Here is a 19,424-nt window from a genome sequence, read left to right on the forward strand (position 1 = left end):
TTATATTTGGAGGGTTGATGTTTGTGGTCACGGTCTGTGTTAAAGGTGTCTACTGCCCCCTGGTGGGCTATAACTGCACTTACAGGCTGCCAAATGTGTGGAGAAAATATGCAGAAAAACACAGTTTTCTCCTAAGTTTCTTGGTAACACTGGTCTGTAATTTCCTACAAATGCATTAATAATTTCCTGAGAAGTTTCCTGTAAATAAATAAAGTTTTAATTAGTACTAATCATAAGGAAAATAGAGACACGGGTCTGAGACTGGATATAGTTAGTTGACTTTATGAGTAGTTGTTGGCTGAGAGGAAAATAACTGCTGCATTTAATCCAAAATAAATGTTTATTAATTTAGTGTGGAACAATTAACTCACATATATGGTGAATTGTAGAAACAAATTATGAACAAATGACGGGCCCATGTAACGCTTTGGGTCCTATATTGGTCACATTTAAGCAATTTTTTAGCATTTTATGGGCAGACAATACCTTTTCATACCTTTCCAGAGACATTTGTGAAGCAGTTACAGCTATGGATCCATATTAGCAGGCTGCCTGGAGGCTCCAGTCATTTCTAGCTGTTGTTCACACTGTAACAACCATCAGCAAGAAGAAGCTCCGTCTCCCACAGACAGCACAACACATGAATATAAAATCAGCCTTGATAACGTGACCGAACTGAGGAGACGTGCTGATGAGACCCTTAAATCCTCAGCCAGGCTTGAACCGTTAAATTCCTACTGTAACTTTCATTCATAATAAGCTATAAAGTTACTTCTGTTATGAAGACAGCTTATTGAAAATGCACTATATGAAGATGTAACCTGTTATATAACAAACACATTAGCTGCTGCCATTGATTGAGAAGGAGAAACTGTCTGATGTGATTACACTGCACACCTCACAGTTACTCATCCACAAAATTAGCTCTAAATGTCCCACCGGCATACAAGCCAATTAGATTGGCTGCTAAAGTTAGGCGATGATGGGAAAACAATGGCCCGATGAGTCAAATGACCTGTTCTAGCTCAATGGTGTTGCTCTACGTTAGCTGAGGAGACAGCTTGGCTTATTTGGCTTGCGTCACGCAAAGGCAGTTGACAGGCATTTGCTGTAAGCCCTGTACATGACTGATAAAGGCTGCTGAACAGGCGGGAAAAAGACACTCGGACACAGACAGACAGACAAACAGTCAGCATGTACCTCTGTGAGCCAGTTTCTGTAGGAGGATCCTGAGGCGTTGCAGAGCAGAGGAAGAAATATCGTATGTGTACAAGTCTGCAGCGGCCAACTCCTGGCACCTCCCAAACACTTCATCTACAGAAAAAAGAAACGAGGAGAAAAAGGTGAAACCAGGGTCATGAGGGACATGTTTGTGAGAGGCACACATGAAGAAGATGTAAGACATTTTTGCTCCGTTGAAATGTTTAATGGTGTGTGGCAACTGCAGTGTCTCGGTACCTCTAACTTCCTGTTTTGGGGGCGGTAATAGCTGACATTTTCCCTCTGACAGCAGCACGATAAGCAGCCGTTCATGGCAGGAAAGACTTTATCAGGGACCCTGGTAATCTCCCCATCAGCAGGCCTCTTGCCTCACTCAATACAGGTTGCTAGGCAACCCACACCACAGAGTCCCTATCAGATCCCCATATTTCAATGGCTGGTCTAGACCTCAGAAGGATGCTGAGGCTCAGGGGTCAGGAAGCAGTGTGCAGACGTAACGCCTGGAATATAAATGACCCGTGTGTCACAATTGCTCGGCTGGAGATAGAAACCCTTGTTGGCTCAAGTCACTAAATGAAAGTCCACCTCTGAGATGATCTCTGGAGATGAATACTGGAGATTGGATCTGAGCCATGTTGTCGGTGTGTGTGTGTGTGTGTGTGTGTGTGTGTGTGTGTGTGTGTGTGCCTGTGTGTGGGCAATCATGCATACTACCGTGTGCGAGTACATGTGAGGATGCCACTGTGATTAAATGGGATCTAATGATGTGAATCAACACTTTGCCATGCACCACAGCATCCCATTAATTAGGCCCAAGATGTCGGACGGTGACAGCACACATCAATGGTACGATTGATGCTCATCGACAGGTCGGGGACACAGACTGTATGGTCGGGGACCGTAGAATACACCAACGCTGATGTCCATTACATGCTGCAATTATACATCTCCTCCGCCAAAGTCATTTATCATCATTAATATTTCTTAATCCTCTGTGTGATTTAACATTTTGATACGGCACGTCGAGCTTTACCTTTGCATCAAAAAGAAAAACATTCCCTCTCTCTATTCATCTATTTACACATCACCAAGCATCCGTTTCCAGCTTTGAGTACAAGTAATGTCAGTACAGAGGCATGTTCGGTGTAAAATTCAGTGGCTGTAGATTACAAAGATAATAACGGGATGTCAGGCACTAAATCAAATTCTTATTGTTAACGAGAAGCTGGTGTTTTCCTGACTCCCCCCCCCCCCCCGCACACACTTTGCCTGTGACCCGTTAAATGACAGCTCTGTACAGGAAGAAGCCCGTGGGAGGTGGTGCATTAGCATAGACAACACAGTGCAACGCTCAGGACTTATTTTGGGATCTTTAACAGCGCAGAGGAAACGCTCCCACCTACAGATGCATCACAGACGTCTGAATCAGAAAGTCTCGCTGCTCTTCGCCAACATCCGCTCGTTTCTAATGACGTCATCACGGGTGACGCGGTTAACATAATGACAACATAAGGTTTTCTCGAGGTCTTCCTGTAGGATTTAATTTAAGTTATGTAAGAAACGAACGGCGGCTGGTTCCTTATGCGACAAACATTATAGTTGATTTATCGAAGTGATGCTGAATCATTCAGAGCCACATAATGCTCGATGAATCACAAAGCCCTGTTCTGTCACTGTATAGTGTGTGTATCACAGTACTGAGATTATCAAGCAACAATGGTTTATTGCAGGATTTTCTGACAGCCAAAAAACATTTTAAATTCAGGCTCGGACGTGCATGAAGCGAAGTGAAATCTGAAAATAACACAGAAATGCAGGGCAATTAAATATCAGAGAATCTTTCCTCAAATGTGTCAGCAGATTACTGAAGGTTTTAGTGCAAGAGATCTATGTAGGTCCGACACATTCAAGGCTTTTTGGGGAATGAAGCAAAAAATCTATCAAAGCAGATCAGAACAGAGTGATTTTCTAATCATCATCCGTCAGGTTTATGGAAAATATTAAGCCGACGATGGATCAATTTGTGCCTTGTGTCACTGTGACGGACAAAAGGGAACCGCAATGCAAATGCACCTTGATCAATCTAATCTATAATGCATGAAACAGGCCACAAAATCAATCAATCCTTCCATGTACAAATCCTGCATATCAGTGACCTTCCCCACTAAAGAGGAGCTGCGTCTGGATAAGTGCCGTGTTGACAGGAATAAAGGTAAAGAGCTGTAAATCCAGACGCCGTCTCTTCTCCCAGTGTGACAGACAGCGCGACACCCGGCTGCTGCTAAAGCTATTTAAACTGTGAAGGCTAATACTCGGGGATAACACGAGCAAACACTAAAGCTGACAGTCAGCAAAGCATTTCTAAAGGCTGCACGTGGGAGGGGAAGACGGACCCGGGACACAAATGAAGACGTATTGGAACAGGTGTCTCAGCTGTAGGCCTGAACCGATGCACCGAGACCGGCCAGATGTGCTCTGCTAATACAGAAATTAATAAAGATAAACTACATCAAAACATACCGCCTATTCAATTTGGAAGTGGAATATGAATTAGCTCTATTATTACATCTCAGATAGTCTCATATCTTTAATACTTAAAGATGTTTTTTCACTTAGCACTTCTTGATTATTCTTAGCTTCTGCGTCGGCGCTCTTTCTCCCCGGCCGTGCAGATTGTTTGGGATTATAGATTTTGCGGCGGTAACTTAAAAGCGTTTTAGTTGTCAGTTGAACTCGTTGCAAGCTTCGATCAATAGAAGCATCACCTACATTGTTTAAATCTAAAATACAGAGGGGACGTTTTCAGACAATAATGGCCCAAGTGGAGGCGAGATGACCACCAGTCGATAGAACTATTGGTTAAGCGTTTAATGGGAGACAACCTGTGCCCTTAGGGAAACTCGGAGCACTTACCCACTGTACTTTAGCTTAGCTTGTCACACCAGTAAGCCACACACCCTGGAGAGTTGCATCAAATTAAAATGCATTTCCGGTCTCAGGGTAATCACATACTGTAACCTTTTAGGAGGAAGCCCTGAGAAAGTAAGAGGTTGGTTTCAAACTGAGCCATGACAGCAGATCTAATGATATGTGGAGGGTTGTAATGGATCTACACGCTAACATCTACAGGGTAGAACATAATAGGAGTGCAGTGGTGGAACAGTGTGTTCTTGGTGTGGTGGTCTACCTCTCTATCTGTCCATGTTTGTATGTTACGCTCTGCAGAGAGCTGCTTGTTGGGCCGAACTCCGCCGAAGAGCGTTAACTTTATCCAAACACTCGTCCTTTCAGCTCGTGCAGTTCGGCATGTTTCGTGCAGTAATGACGCTCGAGATTATTTTTCATCACCGCAAGTACGTCCGCACAAACTAGACACACTGGCCTTTAACTTCCACAAAGAAATAATCGTTCGTCCATTTCTCCTGGAAAGTGACATTCCACATCCACCTTTCTCTTGTTTACACTCGCCACGCTGCGTTCACTGATGTCAACGACAGTCTCGTTTAATATTGAAGTTTTTTGACATGACGTGACCACGTGATGACACGGTCCCCTCGTGTTGTGTTCAGGGACCCTGACCGTGGCCAGGAAAAACAGTCGGCCGTTTAAAATATTGGCGTCTAATTTTTTTTTGCTAGTGGATTTTTTTTGCTTACGAATTACCTCGAGGGCCGGATCAAATGTTCTCGCAGGCTGTATACGGCCAAACTCAACTGTTTGGTGGTAAATCTGGCAACATTATCTTATATGTCACACCCAGGATCAGAAAGCTTGACAGGTATTGGTCAAAGGTTTAGCAAACGTCACTTGGCTGCACCAGGGTAGATTTGGTGGATGAATACTTTGGCTAACATATGTTTTGTATTCTATATTTGTTATTCATTTAGAGCTACATTAAATCTCCTCTGATTCAATGTTCCACCAGAGGGGGTAATACCTGCTACATGCACTGTGAATGACGCGTACACAATGGTGCCGATTGACACCACAGAGAGCAGCTCCTTCCTTCCCCTCAGCCTCTTTGCATGGCAACAGCACGAGTGAGGAAGAGCACGGTTGGCCCAGCCCAGAATAAACCAGGTTACTCCTTCAGGGACGTGGGGAAGAGTTGAAGTGGCAGACCTAGTTACTCCCACTCATCCTCTGTCTGTGCGGCGGCTGCTGCTGCTCTCTCTGACGGAGAATGACAGAGCGCAGACTGAATACACGTAGAGGTGTTATGAAGCAACTAAATAACGTCTCATTACTTGCATATTAGGTACAACATTAATCCAACATTGGTCTTTCTTGCCTGTATATATTTGCCTTTATCGAGCGTAATTATATTTCAGTGTGAGAATGATAATGTGATCGCTGCAATTTGGGCCAAAGCAATGTAAAATAAATATAAAATTGACAGTGAGGAAATGAAAAGATGTGGGGAAATATATGACCATCCGTGTCAGATTTGCATGATAGTCCAATGTAATATAAAACTTCCACACCCACCACGACTCCATCTGTGCCTCTGGGGGAGGGGGGGGGGAGGGGGTTCTGTCGAGGTGTCAGCAATTTCCCTCCATTAGGCTGCTCCCCTCTGAACCAATGCAAACTGTGTAATTAAAGTCAGGTTTTTATATTTCTCTCCTGCACTGTCTCTTCCTTCCCTTGTTTCCTCCTGAACTGGGTTAATATGGAAATCAGGGAGGAGATCTCAAATAAGCTACTACGTACCGCTCACTATTAGAGCTCACCTCCGCTAAGAGATATCTTATAACCCATCTTTACAACGTAGTTCAACAATAACATTGATACCGTTTTCTTCCAACCTGTAAAGCTCACTAATGAACAAGTTAGTCTGCATCTTGTAAGCCATTTGGGCAGAGCCAGGTCCCGTCTTTATGCTAAGCTAAGCTAAGCTAAGCTAACTGGCTGCTAGCTGTAGCTTAATACTTACGGTCATGTAACACCCAACATGTCTTTTCTTGAGTTGATATTCATTATAACGTCTCTACTATTATTTCTCTTTGCAATATGCCTGTTGTGATTTTATACTTTTATTCATAATTATTGATTTTTATCCGTTCATTACGATCGATTTTCATTATTACTTTCGTGTTTCTGGAGTTGTCATCTCTCTGCAAAGCACTTTGGTAAACATTTAGTAATAGAGCAATCAATTGTAATCGATCGACGGAAAATAAATCAGCAACTATTTTGACATAAAGACATAATGGTTCATTGAATATGTGAATAGCTTTTGCCATGAGTATTGGGGGGGAAATATATTTGTGTCACCTTGAGTTGTGGGAAAGAATCAATTATTGACTGATTACTAGAAAATATCATGAAAACTAAGAAGCATTTTACACAAAAGCACCCACATAACCAGGGAGAAGCCGACAGACAAAAAGCAGAATTAACTCAGGTCATTCTCACCCGCCTCTCCTTATTGATACATTAATATTCAGACTGGTACTCGTTTGAATATCCTCCTGTTTTTTTTTTTATTGCTTGTCCTGTGTGTAACTCCACGCGGCCTCCTATAGGTCACAGCATGTTGTGCATGTTAATCTATTGTCTGCCAACGAGCAAGTGTTCCTTCGCCGGCTTCATCTTGTTTGTGAAATTGATTGCGTGTTGAATCTGCAGAAAGTGAATGAAGGGAGCGAACAAAACAAAACAAACCTCCATCATTACGCTCGTGAAGCCAAAAACTAAACATGCACGGGGATGGATGTAGGTTCCCACTGTGCATGGAAGTAAAAGATGGCGTTCCACTGAGGGAGAATACACTAACCTTTCACCACGTGAAGATTATGACATGCTGTCAGGGCAACCACTGACACATCCTCCATGAAAAGATGTTTTTTTTATAGATGACCATTTGCGGGTTTAAGTAAACGCGAGAAACACCCGAATGGTTTCTATTATCAGCCGTGTAGTTCGTTAGATGTGTAGATGTTTAGAGCTTCCTGCTGCAGCGCGGCTCCCGGATGTTTTAATGCTTTTCTGAAAACATGACTCATACGTCTGAACTGAGCCTGAAACTAAATGCTGTGAGTAAGCTCTCCAATGACCATCTATCTATGAATAAATCCCTGAATGGTTAAAAATAGCCAGCGTGGCTTTATAGCTGCGTTGGGTCGATGATGGTTGATACCACAGGGAGGATGTACAATATAATGAGGTGTGGTAGGCGGACACGACTCTGAGACTGACTTACCATTGACGCAGAACTCATACGGTGTACAGAGCTCGTCTTCAAACAGGCAACCTGGAGGAAAGAGAAGATGAGACACAAGACTTAATAATAGATAACGGACATGAGAATAAGTACACAGTACAGAGACTGGATGTACAGAAAATGGACTGAATTACAGAACAGAATTAGCCTAATGTCACATTTTCTAAATATGTCACCGCTCAATAAAAGTGCAGCTCAGTACTGCATTAAGTCTGGCTGTGGGCCTCGCCACTAATGGCAGAGCCATCAATCATCAATTAGTGTGACTTTTCCTATCCCGTCTCTGACACTAATACCCCAACGTTTCCATTTATGGATGGTGTATGAATATTAATGAACTTTAACGCTTCGACCAGGGCTGGGTGTTCCAGACTAATAAATGAACAAATGACAGGTGCATTATGGGTAGCTGTTCCTATTCATATTTCACACGTGAGAGTTGCAGCGAGCGGAGGACTGATTCTGCTTGCCGGTCTGCGCTGGTGATCCACCACAGAAGAAGAAGAAAACAGTCAGTGGGGTAAAAAAACTCCTCTTGAAGTGTTGTGTTCAGGGTCAAAACGAGCCCAGACAATAATCACACCTTCAGCCAAGAAATGAGCCACTAACAACCTTTTAGGTTTGTTGAAAAAGTTCTTGACAGGCTGATACGAGAGAACTTTATGGCATTTTGCAGTGTTGGCAACACGTAGACAATCTGTAAACAACTAGGTCAAGCCTCAGCCCTCGTTCGTCAACTCTTTTATCTTTGCCGTTTCCCTGCTTCAGCTCATCAGCAGGAGTGACGTGATTGGATGCAGCCTCTTGGCCCGGTGGCCTCGATGGACAGCAATAAGCAGCTCGTGACCATGAATAAAGAACAGGCTGAGGAGGAGGAGAGGCCTCTGTCAGACTTCTTTAATAATGAGAAGAGAAAGGTGCGACATGTCTGTTAGTCAACGTGTGGACGAGGAACTTTTCAGGCATCACTTGTTTCAAGTTTCTTCTTCGGAGATCCATCGTGAGGATCATTATTCTGTTTAGTGTGCACGATAACTCGATCATACAGACCCAATATGCAGTCATTTTGTCCGGGAGTTGAGGGGACATATCAGGAAATTACTTCTTTTGGGAGGTAATGGCTTCAATGTCAGCAAAATGGCTATTTAACGATGTAGTCACATAGTGAGGCGTCATAGCAGAGCTGTAAGGTCGCTCGGCTCTCTAGAACAACACTAAAAGGCAGAATGTCCTGAACTGAAGAGAAACAACTTACTGAACGAAAACCAAGACCACAAATGGATTTTCTGAAAACTCGCATTTCACTGTTATTTTATACACCATGCATGCCTCATTTTCATGGACAGATTAAGCTACATTTTGCAGGTTAGCCATGACAACAACAAAGAAGCTTCCTGCCACAGAAGATCCAGGGTTAGAGTTAGAGTTGCACACATTTAAACTGTTTTACAAAATCGTATAGCTGCTCCAATCATTATTTTTAAATGAACAATGGATTAAATGTATATGTTTCTGCAGTTCGCCGCAACTCTACGAAGCATTTTAGCATCTTTCAGCTTTTTTGTTTTGGTCTGCTCTGATAAAAACCCACCACGGGAGATGAAAGCGAGTGAATATTAGGCAGGAAAAACAAACTTCAGATTTATGCAGATCAATATTTTACCAATAATTGAGATTAAGCTTGAAGATGACTACAAACATACTGTATACGAGACACTTGTAAGCACTTAGAAAGAGCCACACAATCCCTCTTGACCACGCATCTCACCGCTCTGCAATTAGTGTCAGTCCATTCAACTTTACCTCCTCATCACTTCCCTGCTTAATGCATTGGGTTCTCTGGGAGGCCTTGTCAGCTCTCAATATTAATTACGACCTTCTATTTAATGAAGCACCCAGCCAAGCATAGTTAGTCAGACATAGAGTGTGTGTGTGTGTGTGTTTGCTTGTGTGTGTGATAGGCAGGGACATAGGATTGATAACGCCACATCGCCTTTCTCCTGCACCACGCCAGAGATGATTAAAATGGCGCTTTTTTAATTAAAATGCAATCACGGTGGATGCTGCTGATTACCTGAGGCGAAAAACAAAACAAAAGGATGCTCGACTCGTCGTGGATGAGGAAGAAAGGGAAAAAAAAATAGATGTGTCCATGTTATATCTTAATGAAGCATCCTGACAAAAGACTAACCACATTATCTTGTGTGATTCTAGGCGTACAAGATGATTTTACAAAAAAAGGGAATTACCTTTCCAGAAAAGCCCTACACATGCTGTCGAGTGTTGATGCTCTGTTGCCATGTCAACCTCATCACAGTAGCTCATCAATGGGAAACATTGAGTGCAGCCTCAGTGGATCATCGGAGGTGTTTTTTGTGGGCTTTTTAGTTGATCGGTGTGTAAACGCAACCTGTTCAATGCGTTGTCTTTATTTTTTCATCATGTGTCCAAATGTGACGTCATGGCGTCTTTAAATTCACAAGACATTTGAGAAGCTAAAACTAGTCAAATGTTTAAAATATGTGTAAAACAAACTTTATAAATCAATGAATATGAAGTGTATATTCAAAACAGACTTCTTGTTGCAGCTCTAGATAATAAATGAGTTAGTTAGTTAAGAAGTATCTGGTTTTAGAAGCTCAAATGTGAGGATCTACTGCTTTGTGAGTATTATATTATAAACTAAACATCTGGGCAAAATAAAACATTAAAACAAAACAATCAATCATCATAATCACCGCCGGATTAATCCATTATGAAAATACTCTTTAACAGCAGCACTCGATGTGCTAACTACAGGTGCTGCAATAGCTTCCCCTCCCAAAATAGGCACCGTGTGACCTCATTTACAACCACAGTGTGCAGGGAGAATCCAGGAAGGTCAGCGGATGCAGTAAGTCAGTTCACTGGTTTGTTAACATGATATACTGGTAGTAAGTGGCCTATATTCTCAGAAGACTGTGAAATAAGAGAAAGATCTGCGAGCCTACGGATCTTCCAGAGTTTTGTCCTCGTCTGTCTTTTCAAATGAAATGCAATATAGAGGTTTTTGCATAAAACACTTACAGAAATGCAGAACCTGGATCAATTACCAGTGACCTAAACACCTCAAGAGCATCTCTCCAAAGCTGTGAGCTGAGAGACGCTTTCCCATGATGCCCCCTGCCTGCCTTATCACCACTAACTGCTATGAAGGGCAGCAAGTGTCTTCTGTAAATGTAAGCAAGGATCAACACGCCCATGCACACACACACACACACACACACACACACACACACACACACACAATCACACACACACAGCGTGTCGGGAACATAACAACATTGGTGTGTACCCTCGGGGGCGTGAAATTAGAGAGGAGCGTGTTTAAAGGGAAAAGCTCATTTAAGGAAAAGCAATTACATTAGAATGAGGAGTTTCTCATTAGAAAACAATATAACCACATTAATATTTCAGGTAGTCTCCACCTGTACATTACCAAGCCCCCCCCCCCCCCCCTTTACGCCTCTCGGAGCAGGTTTCGGTCTGGAGGAGCTGCTCAGACTTTCCCCAAACGTTTGGAAGCGATTGGCCGACCTTGCCTGGAACATTAAATATGTCCCGATGAGGATGCACCCAAGGCTGAACAACAAGTAAGAGACTTTATCGTTCACTTTCCCCTCACAGGTGGTTGGCCGGTGCCGGGATACCATCTGTGATGCCTGAGAGGCCAAGGAGGATGCTGGGAGTCTGGCAGCAAGTACAGCCCCTCCCAGAGCCTGCTGCAGTCACAGGACATATTTCATTCACTCTCCGGGGCCACAGACATATCTTTTATTATAATTATAACCTGCGACCAAGGACACCCGACTCATTTTTAGTCACACATGTACTCACACACCTGTGCTGTCAGCCAAAGAAGCCATTTCAGAACAGTGCCGCGGGTGACGACGGTAATAAAAGTGCAAGTGAACTGAAAAGGGAGCGCGGCTGGAGCAGGGACAGCGGAGAAGAACATCACCTGCAAGCAAATTAGCATCAGCTTGACACCATGTCTGCAGATTTTAACAGCTTGTGTCATTAAGGCGTTCGCCTGCTAAAATTAAAGATGGCTCCGAGCTTCTCTCTGCACCAAAAGGTCTGTTCTTGTCAAGAGCGGCACGTCACATGTCAGCAATGCTGCCACGGTGGCTCAACAATCTTATATATTCCTCCTGCACTTTTCATCTGAACATGACAAGCTCTTGTTATAACAGTTGTTTAATTAATGCCGTGACATTTTCACACCCACAAATATACCGTTACTGTGAAGGCAAAGAAATAAGAAATCAACATCACTCATGTCTGTACACTAAATGTGAAGCTACAGCCAGCAGCCAGTTAGCTTAGCTTAGCTTAGCTTAGCTTAGCTTAGCACAAAGACTGGAAGCAGGGGGAAACAGCTCGATATTGTACACATGCTCTAATCTAACTCTAGGCAAGAAAGCAAAGAATTGTATTCCCCAAAATGTCAAACTTTTCCTTGAAATAACATGTAATGCATCAGAGAATATAAAGTTATTTAAAAAAAAACCATGAATAATTAGTAGGAGCTAGAAGCCGGGACTCTTTGAGGTCATTATGATGGAAGAGGGAACCTGACATGAAACCACCTGCCAACCAGAGGAGTGCAACCAAACACATTCCTCACAGATTCTTCAGAGAATATGTCTCATAATTCCCCGGCAGGCAGGTCACTCTCAGTCACGCAGCTGCCAGGTCCAGGCGACAGCCCAGACAGCGGCCATGAATTAAAGATGTCAGCTTCACTGCGGCAGCAGAGGACCCAGAAATAGGCCAGCTTGACCTTTTTTCTCTGACCCGCATTGAATGTTTCAGACATTTGATTGTCTCCCCTCTTCTGACGCGTGATTGGGCGTTTGAAGTGCAGAAGCAGAGCAAGCGTACTCACCCTGAGGAGCTCAAAGTGACCCGATACAGCCCGGCACCCGAGGGAAATCTCCAGTCCTCCAGATGGAGTAAAAGGTTTAACTCTTATGAGTGCCAGTTGAACCTCATTTAAAGCGCAGGGAGTCACATGCTTAGGGTACTACATTCCCTACAGATGAAAAGTAGTCATTTAAATGCATGTGTGCCCAAGTCATTCCTGTTTTTTATAGTTCATAATGAAACTGCTCAGCTGCATCACCTGAGGAGTGAAGCACCTTTGCTTGTCACAATGCATGTGTATGTCTTCACACCCTATCAGAGCGATAAGACTGAACTATAACAGTATAATAATGAATAATGCTACAAACAGCTTCATGTGAGCAGGGTGTGTTGTGTCACTAATGTACTTTGCAGACTACAGTAGTCGTATCAATTAGTCGCAAACGTAAGAGAAATCCTCCCCCAGTAGTCTCTCGGCGGCCTCGCTTTCCTCCCAACGGTCATTGTGCTGCACTGAGAAATGGTCCGGAGTATTAATCAGCTGAGATGGTACAGATCAATCCTCGTGCTCAACCTGGCAGCCTTCAGAATCCTCCTAACGGTGTTATCGTCCTAATTATAAAATGGGGGCTCTGCAACACAGAGGTGACCTTTACCAAACACCGGGTCAACTGAAAGCGAATGAAATAGTTGTGGAAAGGAGCCTTTGAAGCTTCCTTTTAATACCCGAGGATGTTCTCACTCTGCGTCCCGAGGCGGTGAAGCTCAGGTGTACGACGAGGGGAGAGAGCACTAAGCTCTGCACTGGTTTATGTGCGAGTAAGTTTTACCAACATGCATATAGTGTTAACGCATCATATTCTTACAGCTGACGAGTAAAACAAAGTAGGAGAGTAAAAGGCTCCAGTGAAATGTAATCAGATTTAGATTAGGGAGTAAAAGAACAGCCGTCCTCTTGACCTTCCTCGCCTCTCTTCCTCCTTGACCCAGAATATCTCGGTTCACCTTGAACCGGAAGAGAGAGAGAGAGAGAACATAACGAGCTGCGTTGCCTCGACACGTCTGTTTGACACGCTTCCCTTCGTCTCAAGAGCCGCTGACATTTGCCGGGAAAGACACAGAAGCAGAGCCAGACGCTTTGCTCCCACTCCCTCATCTCGAAAGCCAACACACTCCTCCGAGCATCTGTTAAGTCACAAAGAAACATCGCACTTCGTCTGTTATCACACCAGCCACGGCGGCATCCCAAGCCAGGAATATACAGCCTGCGTCGTGTCAAGAAGAAAATCACTGCATACACTTTAGAGGCTTTGAAATTAACTTAAATATCTTATGCATTTGGAAATACAGCAACACTTCATGAATAGCTCATCAGTGTCCGACTGTAAAAACAAGGCCGCAGCAGCTGTGTGTTGGCTCGTTGCAGTTGAGAACAGGTCGTTTATAACACCGTGTGCTGTTTATTAGTTAGAATCAATAGGGCATAATTTACATTCAACAACAGATGATTGCAGAAATTCTTGATGTTGGACCAATTACACTCGAATCCTGCAGCTGTTCACATTATTAATTTAGGAGAACAGGCTCTTTTGACCACCATTGCTCCGCCATGTGCACAAAGACGGGCTGTACTTCATAATAAAATGTCATCCAATAAAATACATTTCATTTGTGAGTCAAAAACTTTAGTGAATGTTTTAGAAAAGCTCCACGTCCAAAGTGTTAATAAAGTGTGGAGTGAAGCTGGCTGACCCTTCACAGTTCAGTCAGGATGACTCAGACGTCTTAAGAGATAAGAAGAATGCACTGTGACCTTTCACTGAGGCTGAGAGACACCGCGCCACAGATTTATTCGTTTTGGCAGTCCTATTAGTTTTTATCATTGGATCGGTTTTTACTTTAATTATGATTCGTTTTCAGAGGGCGTTGAAGCAGAGTTTTCTAAATTAGATTTTCTTTTTAATCACGTCTCTGCTTCACATACAGTATGAGCCATCGTGAGGAACGTGTCGCTTTCCTCCGCTTATTGATTTGTGGACTGAATGGAAATATTACGGGTTTAGACAGTTGATCGGGAGGACGATGTTCCAACCCCAGAAGAAGAATCCTCCTCACTTTGTTTTAGTTAAATGTCCAAACATTTTGTTTATGGATTGGCAGGAAATTTGCGACACGCAATCATGTCATCCCCATCAACCTCAGATTTCTTTTTATTATTGGCAAAAGTTTGACATGGTAAACACTGAAGCTAGCACGGCTGTAGACACATTGTTGTGGCACAGATCGAAAGACTAAACGTGAGACCTACTCATGATTGTCTTTATATACAGTCTATAAATTGTATTTCAAGTACAGTTGTAGTTCCTCCTATCACATACATTCATTGACGCTTTTAGTTTGCAGAAACTGTTTTAAAATGCCATCTATAGGACAAAAACAAAGCACTTGCAGTGAAACAAGATGTCTAACCTCACTCGGATATAACACCATGTTCATAATCCACGCCGTTGTAAAATATCTATCCTCATGTGACGGCACATTTCAATCTTCCGAGATGATTTATAACCACTATAAAATGTTTGATATCACCACTCATTTCTGATATCTATGGGATGACAGAGGCCTGTGGCAAAATAGATAGAGCTCAGCAGCCTATGAATCAAATCTTACTTGTCTGGGTATATTAGACGAGGGCTGCTGAAAGCCATCCGTAATGAAAAGACCCGGCAGCACAGCCTTAAAAGACAATGTCTGCGTGTATTGGAGATAAGCGACCCTGTCACATATCTCCATCCATTAATACAGACTGTAACACTCCTTCACTCGACTCATTTCTAGAGGTGCAGGTGAGCCGAGGCAGAATCCTTAAAGCCTGCCGCGAATGCTACACAGCTTTGGTAACCAACACAAATCAATATGGTTTTTCATTTTCATGCAAGGCCCACTTTGGAGACATTTTTAAATCTCTGATCTCCGCGTTCCTGCGAGATTTTGCAAACACATTGTTAGAATAGGGTTAACACCCTGGTGGGAGTTGGATTGATATTGTCATTTCGTTAAATCCCCAAATTCATAACTTACAGCGTTATTAGATATTTCTCTATTTTAGTTGATTCAGTGTCTGCTCAACAAACTTGCTGAAAGTATTTATCTTGCTAGCGGAACATGACCTTGCAGCTGCCTGTTGAGCTAACACACTATGTATGGGTGGGATTTTCAGCAAAGTTATTGGAAATCAGGACACTGGCAAACCTTTGCAAACAGAAAAGAGATGCAGAACAGAATTTTAACAACAAGCCTCAGCGCAACACTGATTGCGAGACGCTGGAGTGTTAATGTGCAACAAAATCAATTCCTGCAAACTTTCCATTGGCAGGGTACTCTTCGCTAGTCAATGAATACATTATTCAAATGCTATTCTTCTTAACTTAGTGTAAACAGTTAAACATTAGTGGAAAAGATGCCGATCCTCAATTAAATGAATCTCTTTCTTCAGTAGAAAAACATTTCACAGCCTTCCAGGGTGTATCTTATGACACAATTAAAGTGTTACAGTGTTGTTAAGTTTGTCAAACACCTTCCACTGGTAGCAATATCACCATTTGGCTCATTCTCAAGCATGCTTTTGAATTATGCCTCGAGGCACCGAACTTCAGGCTGCTTATTGAGTCTCTTCCAGCAGGAGAATTACAGGAAAGGTACAACGTGTCCATGACCTCGACGGTTTGTTGGAAGCGTCACCCCGAAGAGACGGCGCACACATCATGATCAGATCAAGGTGTTTATGTCATCCTGTAAGTTTAGAGTGAATTTAAACCATGCGAGGCAGAAGTGACCTATAACCTACGAAACAGATCGACATGATGAAGGCAGAGAACTACAGAAGTGGGGAGATTGAGAAAAATGCTTTTAGATGTTCAGGCTGGTGGCAACAGAGAGAAAGCTTGTAATTATTTTATTTCAAGACCTAAAAAAAAGAAGATACTATACTCTACCTTTGGCCAATCTGCAAGGGAAGTATCTACAAACAAAATCAGTTATTTTATCTTATTTGTGCATTTAAAAAAATAATTTACGATGTCCACCTACTATCAATATGTACAGTATATTAAAATCAATAATACATTTAATACATTCAAATGTGTCATTTAAGAAGTTAGACTAATGTTATGCTAGGTGTCCGCCTGTCCATCTTCTTTATATATTAAAAATCAGTTTATTATGAAAAGTGCTATACATATATAGTTTATTGATATAATAAATGAGATGAAAGCAGCCTATGTGGTTTTAAGTTAGTTTAATAAAAGCATTTAACTCCACTGGAGTCAAAAAGGCTGTGCTAGCAAGAGTTAGCAAGAGTTAGCAAGAGTTAGCAAGAGTTAGCTGTGTTTTTATCTCCATCATGATTGGATTTAACAACCGTCTCATGTAGTTATATGAATAAAAAACTGAATTACCAAAATGTTGCTTCATCAAAATGGATATTTTTCAATTGCAGATTACAGCTAAGATAACTAAGCTAGCTTTAGCTAAAGCTAGCCGTGATTTCCCCTGCTAGCTTACAGCTGACATGCCCTGCTTTACCGTTAGCTTTCTAGTTCTCTGTCTCTCTGTGATGACTTTAGACTGTTTTGACTCAAAGTGTACATTTATATGGCATTATGTTTTGTGATATGGTAGCAGGGCAGAATTAGCAGAGGTTGAACTGCTTCCAATAGGCCTATATGCATTTATTTTTGTTGTCCGTATACATATTACCACCAATTCACACTTACACAAGAGCCTGTGCTTTAAAAGGTCAAATTCGGTGAACTCCTAATAGGTGTAGGCGATTGTTGAAGTGAATTGAGTGCTTCAAAAATGCTAAAGAACATACAGTATTTTCAGGCTCTATGAATTGAAAACAGCACTTAATTTCATAATATATGCAGCTTCAGACTTCTTTCTCCCACGTCTGGCTTTCATGTGCTCTCAGACAGGCAGGACATAAACACCCACACACAGCATGCTCTCACACCCATGAATATGCACTGGTTTTTATTACATGTAGATGCATCACACCAGCACACCTTGATCCTAAACTTAAAATAACAAAGCGTAATCTGCAGTGGGACTCATTATATAACATTAAGCACCTCTAAATCCCAGCCACACTCTGACAATGGAGACCTCTTCCACATATAGGGAAAAATATGAGAATTAAATGAGAGAAACGCTCGGGGAATAAAACACTGACTCATTCACAAGTATTGTAAGCATAAATTAACAAACTTGCAGGGAGAAAAAATAACCCATGTGTCAAATAACAAGTTCTTACTTTCTATATTATGCTTTATTACCTAACAGCCAACCAGATTAACAGCTGTACAGCGGATGGACACCCTCTGCTTCTAAATATAAAGACTATGATGCAGCTCTGTGCCTGTATGAATCATCAGAGCATGAGTGCCAACCTGAGACCTATATGTTCCACTTGCTCCTTGTAAGTTTATGTGCTCTGAATGCTGATCCGAGACCAGTAAGTGTGATTAGAGGTGTAAATTGGAGGCGATAAATTGCACACGCCTAAAAACAAATCAAATGAGATCCTCTAATCTATTTCCATCTTAACCAAAGGACAATTATCACGATTGGCTTCACTTTCTAATATAATATATACTTTGGACATGTGCCATACTTCTTTCAAATTACAGTGAGGCAAGAACAAATCAAGGGTAATGAAAATACAACAAGGCCGGGTCTGGAAATGAAGCCGGGCCGTATGAAAGATGAGGAGGCATAAGAAATTATTAAATATTAAACTGGACTTAAAATTGCATGCTCCTTAAGGGCATGTGTTGATTATTTTTTATGGGCATAGAAGCCAATAAAGCCATATGATATTAGCTTAAAGTGCATTATTATAGTTATAGTATCAATCTAGCTGTAAAAGTCGTTATTGGCTGTTTTTGAATGAAACTAGCATTTAAGATAAAGACCATCGTTCATTACGCAAGTAGTAAGTAGAACAGGAAACACTGGATCCATCGGGCCTGATACATTATGTAACTTCAGATCTTCAGATCTCATCCAAACAGCTGCACCAAAAAGCACAAACACAAGTTTTGGCAATAGCAAGAAGAAAGCAATGTGCACTTGCAAAAACGACGAGAATAAACTATGATAGAAAATAACTTTTGCAAGGTTTGTTGAGACAAACCGAGACAGTCAAGTGGATTTATCCCCACGGACTGAGATGATACAACATTTCATAATAGAACTAAATAAAGTGACGTTTCTTACCAAATTTTCTGTCAGCAAGGGCAGGTGAAGAGAAGAGGCTGACAGCCAATGCAGCGAAGAGGATGGGACACCACAGTGAATCCATTCCGCTCCAGCCTAACACAGTACTACTAATCCATCGCACACCTCCGCTAAAACTGCATGATGGACGTGCGACTCACGTGCGAGCTGCTCGGATGAGACCCGGACTAAAGAGGCATGTTTGTGCAGAAACGTTGAGGCAAGAAATAAAAAATGGCTTAAAAGGCAACACAATACAGGCGTTGTTTCAGCACCACAAAAAACAGCAACCAGCTTCACGGAGGAGCCCCTCCTAAATTCTGACGTCAAACACACATGGTGAGGCGGGATGGCGCGTGCAGCATGCAACAGCGCCCTGGACGGATGGATGGAAGATGGATGGATGGGTGAATGGAGGTTTGACTGACTGATCACTGCCCAGAAGCCATCACGAAGAACAGAGGGGGGGGGGAATAGAGGGCGTTCACATTGATTGATATATCTTATTAGCTTGACTGGAGAAAAAAAGAATGTACTGTTCCAAATGTTGATTTATGAGACAACATATCACAGCAAAAATGCTATTATGGGAAAGCTATAGCAATATAGGAAATGTCACTGCATATAAATACAACTACATGTTGTTATAGTCCCTTTGTGGGGATTTTTTATTATTCATTTCCATTATTGTAGAGATTTTTAGAGCACCAAGCCTATAAATTAAATATCAGAAATAACATCTTTTTAACTTGACAAAAACAGATTACACAAACACACATTTAAATAC

At 42.1% G+C, this 19,424-nt stretch overlaps 1 protein-coding gene across 1 annotated transcript in view; it reads right to left on the bottom strand.

Annotated features, from left to right (window-relative positions):
* ptprn2 (protein tyrosine phosphatase receptor type N2) overlaps positions 1 to 19,027 on the bottom strand; it is a 102,535-nt gene extending 83,508 nt beyond the window's left edge. Inside the window, exons 1-3 of the mRNA XM_029457573.1 lie at positions 18,638 to 19,027; positions 7,427 to 7,477; positions 1,201 to 1,314 (exon numbers count right to left, since the gene is read on the bottom strand). Of these exons, the coding sequence (XP_029313433.1) occupies positions 1,201 to 1,314; positions 7,427 to 7,477; positions 18,638 to 18,722 (250 nt within the window). The 5' untranslated portion in view covers positions 18,723 to 19,027. The remainder of the gene's footprint in view (positions 1 to 1,200; positions 1,315 to 7,426; positions 7,478 to 18,637) is intronic.
* Between the last annotated feature and the right edge of the window lie 397 nt (positions 19,028 to 19,424).

The sequence above is a fragment of the Cottoperca gobio genome, chromosome 20 (assembly GCF_900634415.1).
Source record: "Cottoperca gobio chromosome 20, fCotGob3.1, whole genome shotgun sequence".
NCBI lineage: Eukaryota > Metazoa > Chordata > Actinopteri > Perciformes > Bovichtidae > Cottoperca > Cottoperca gobio.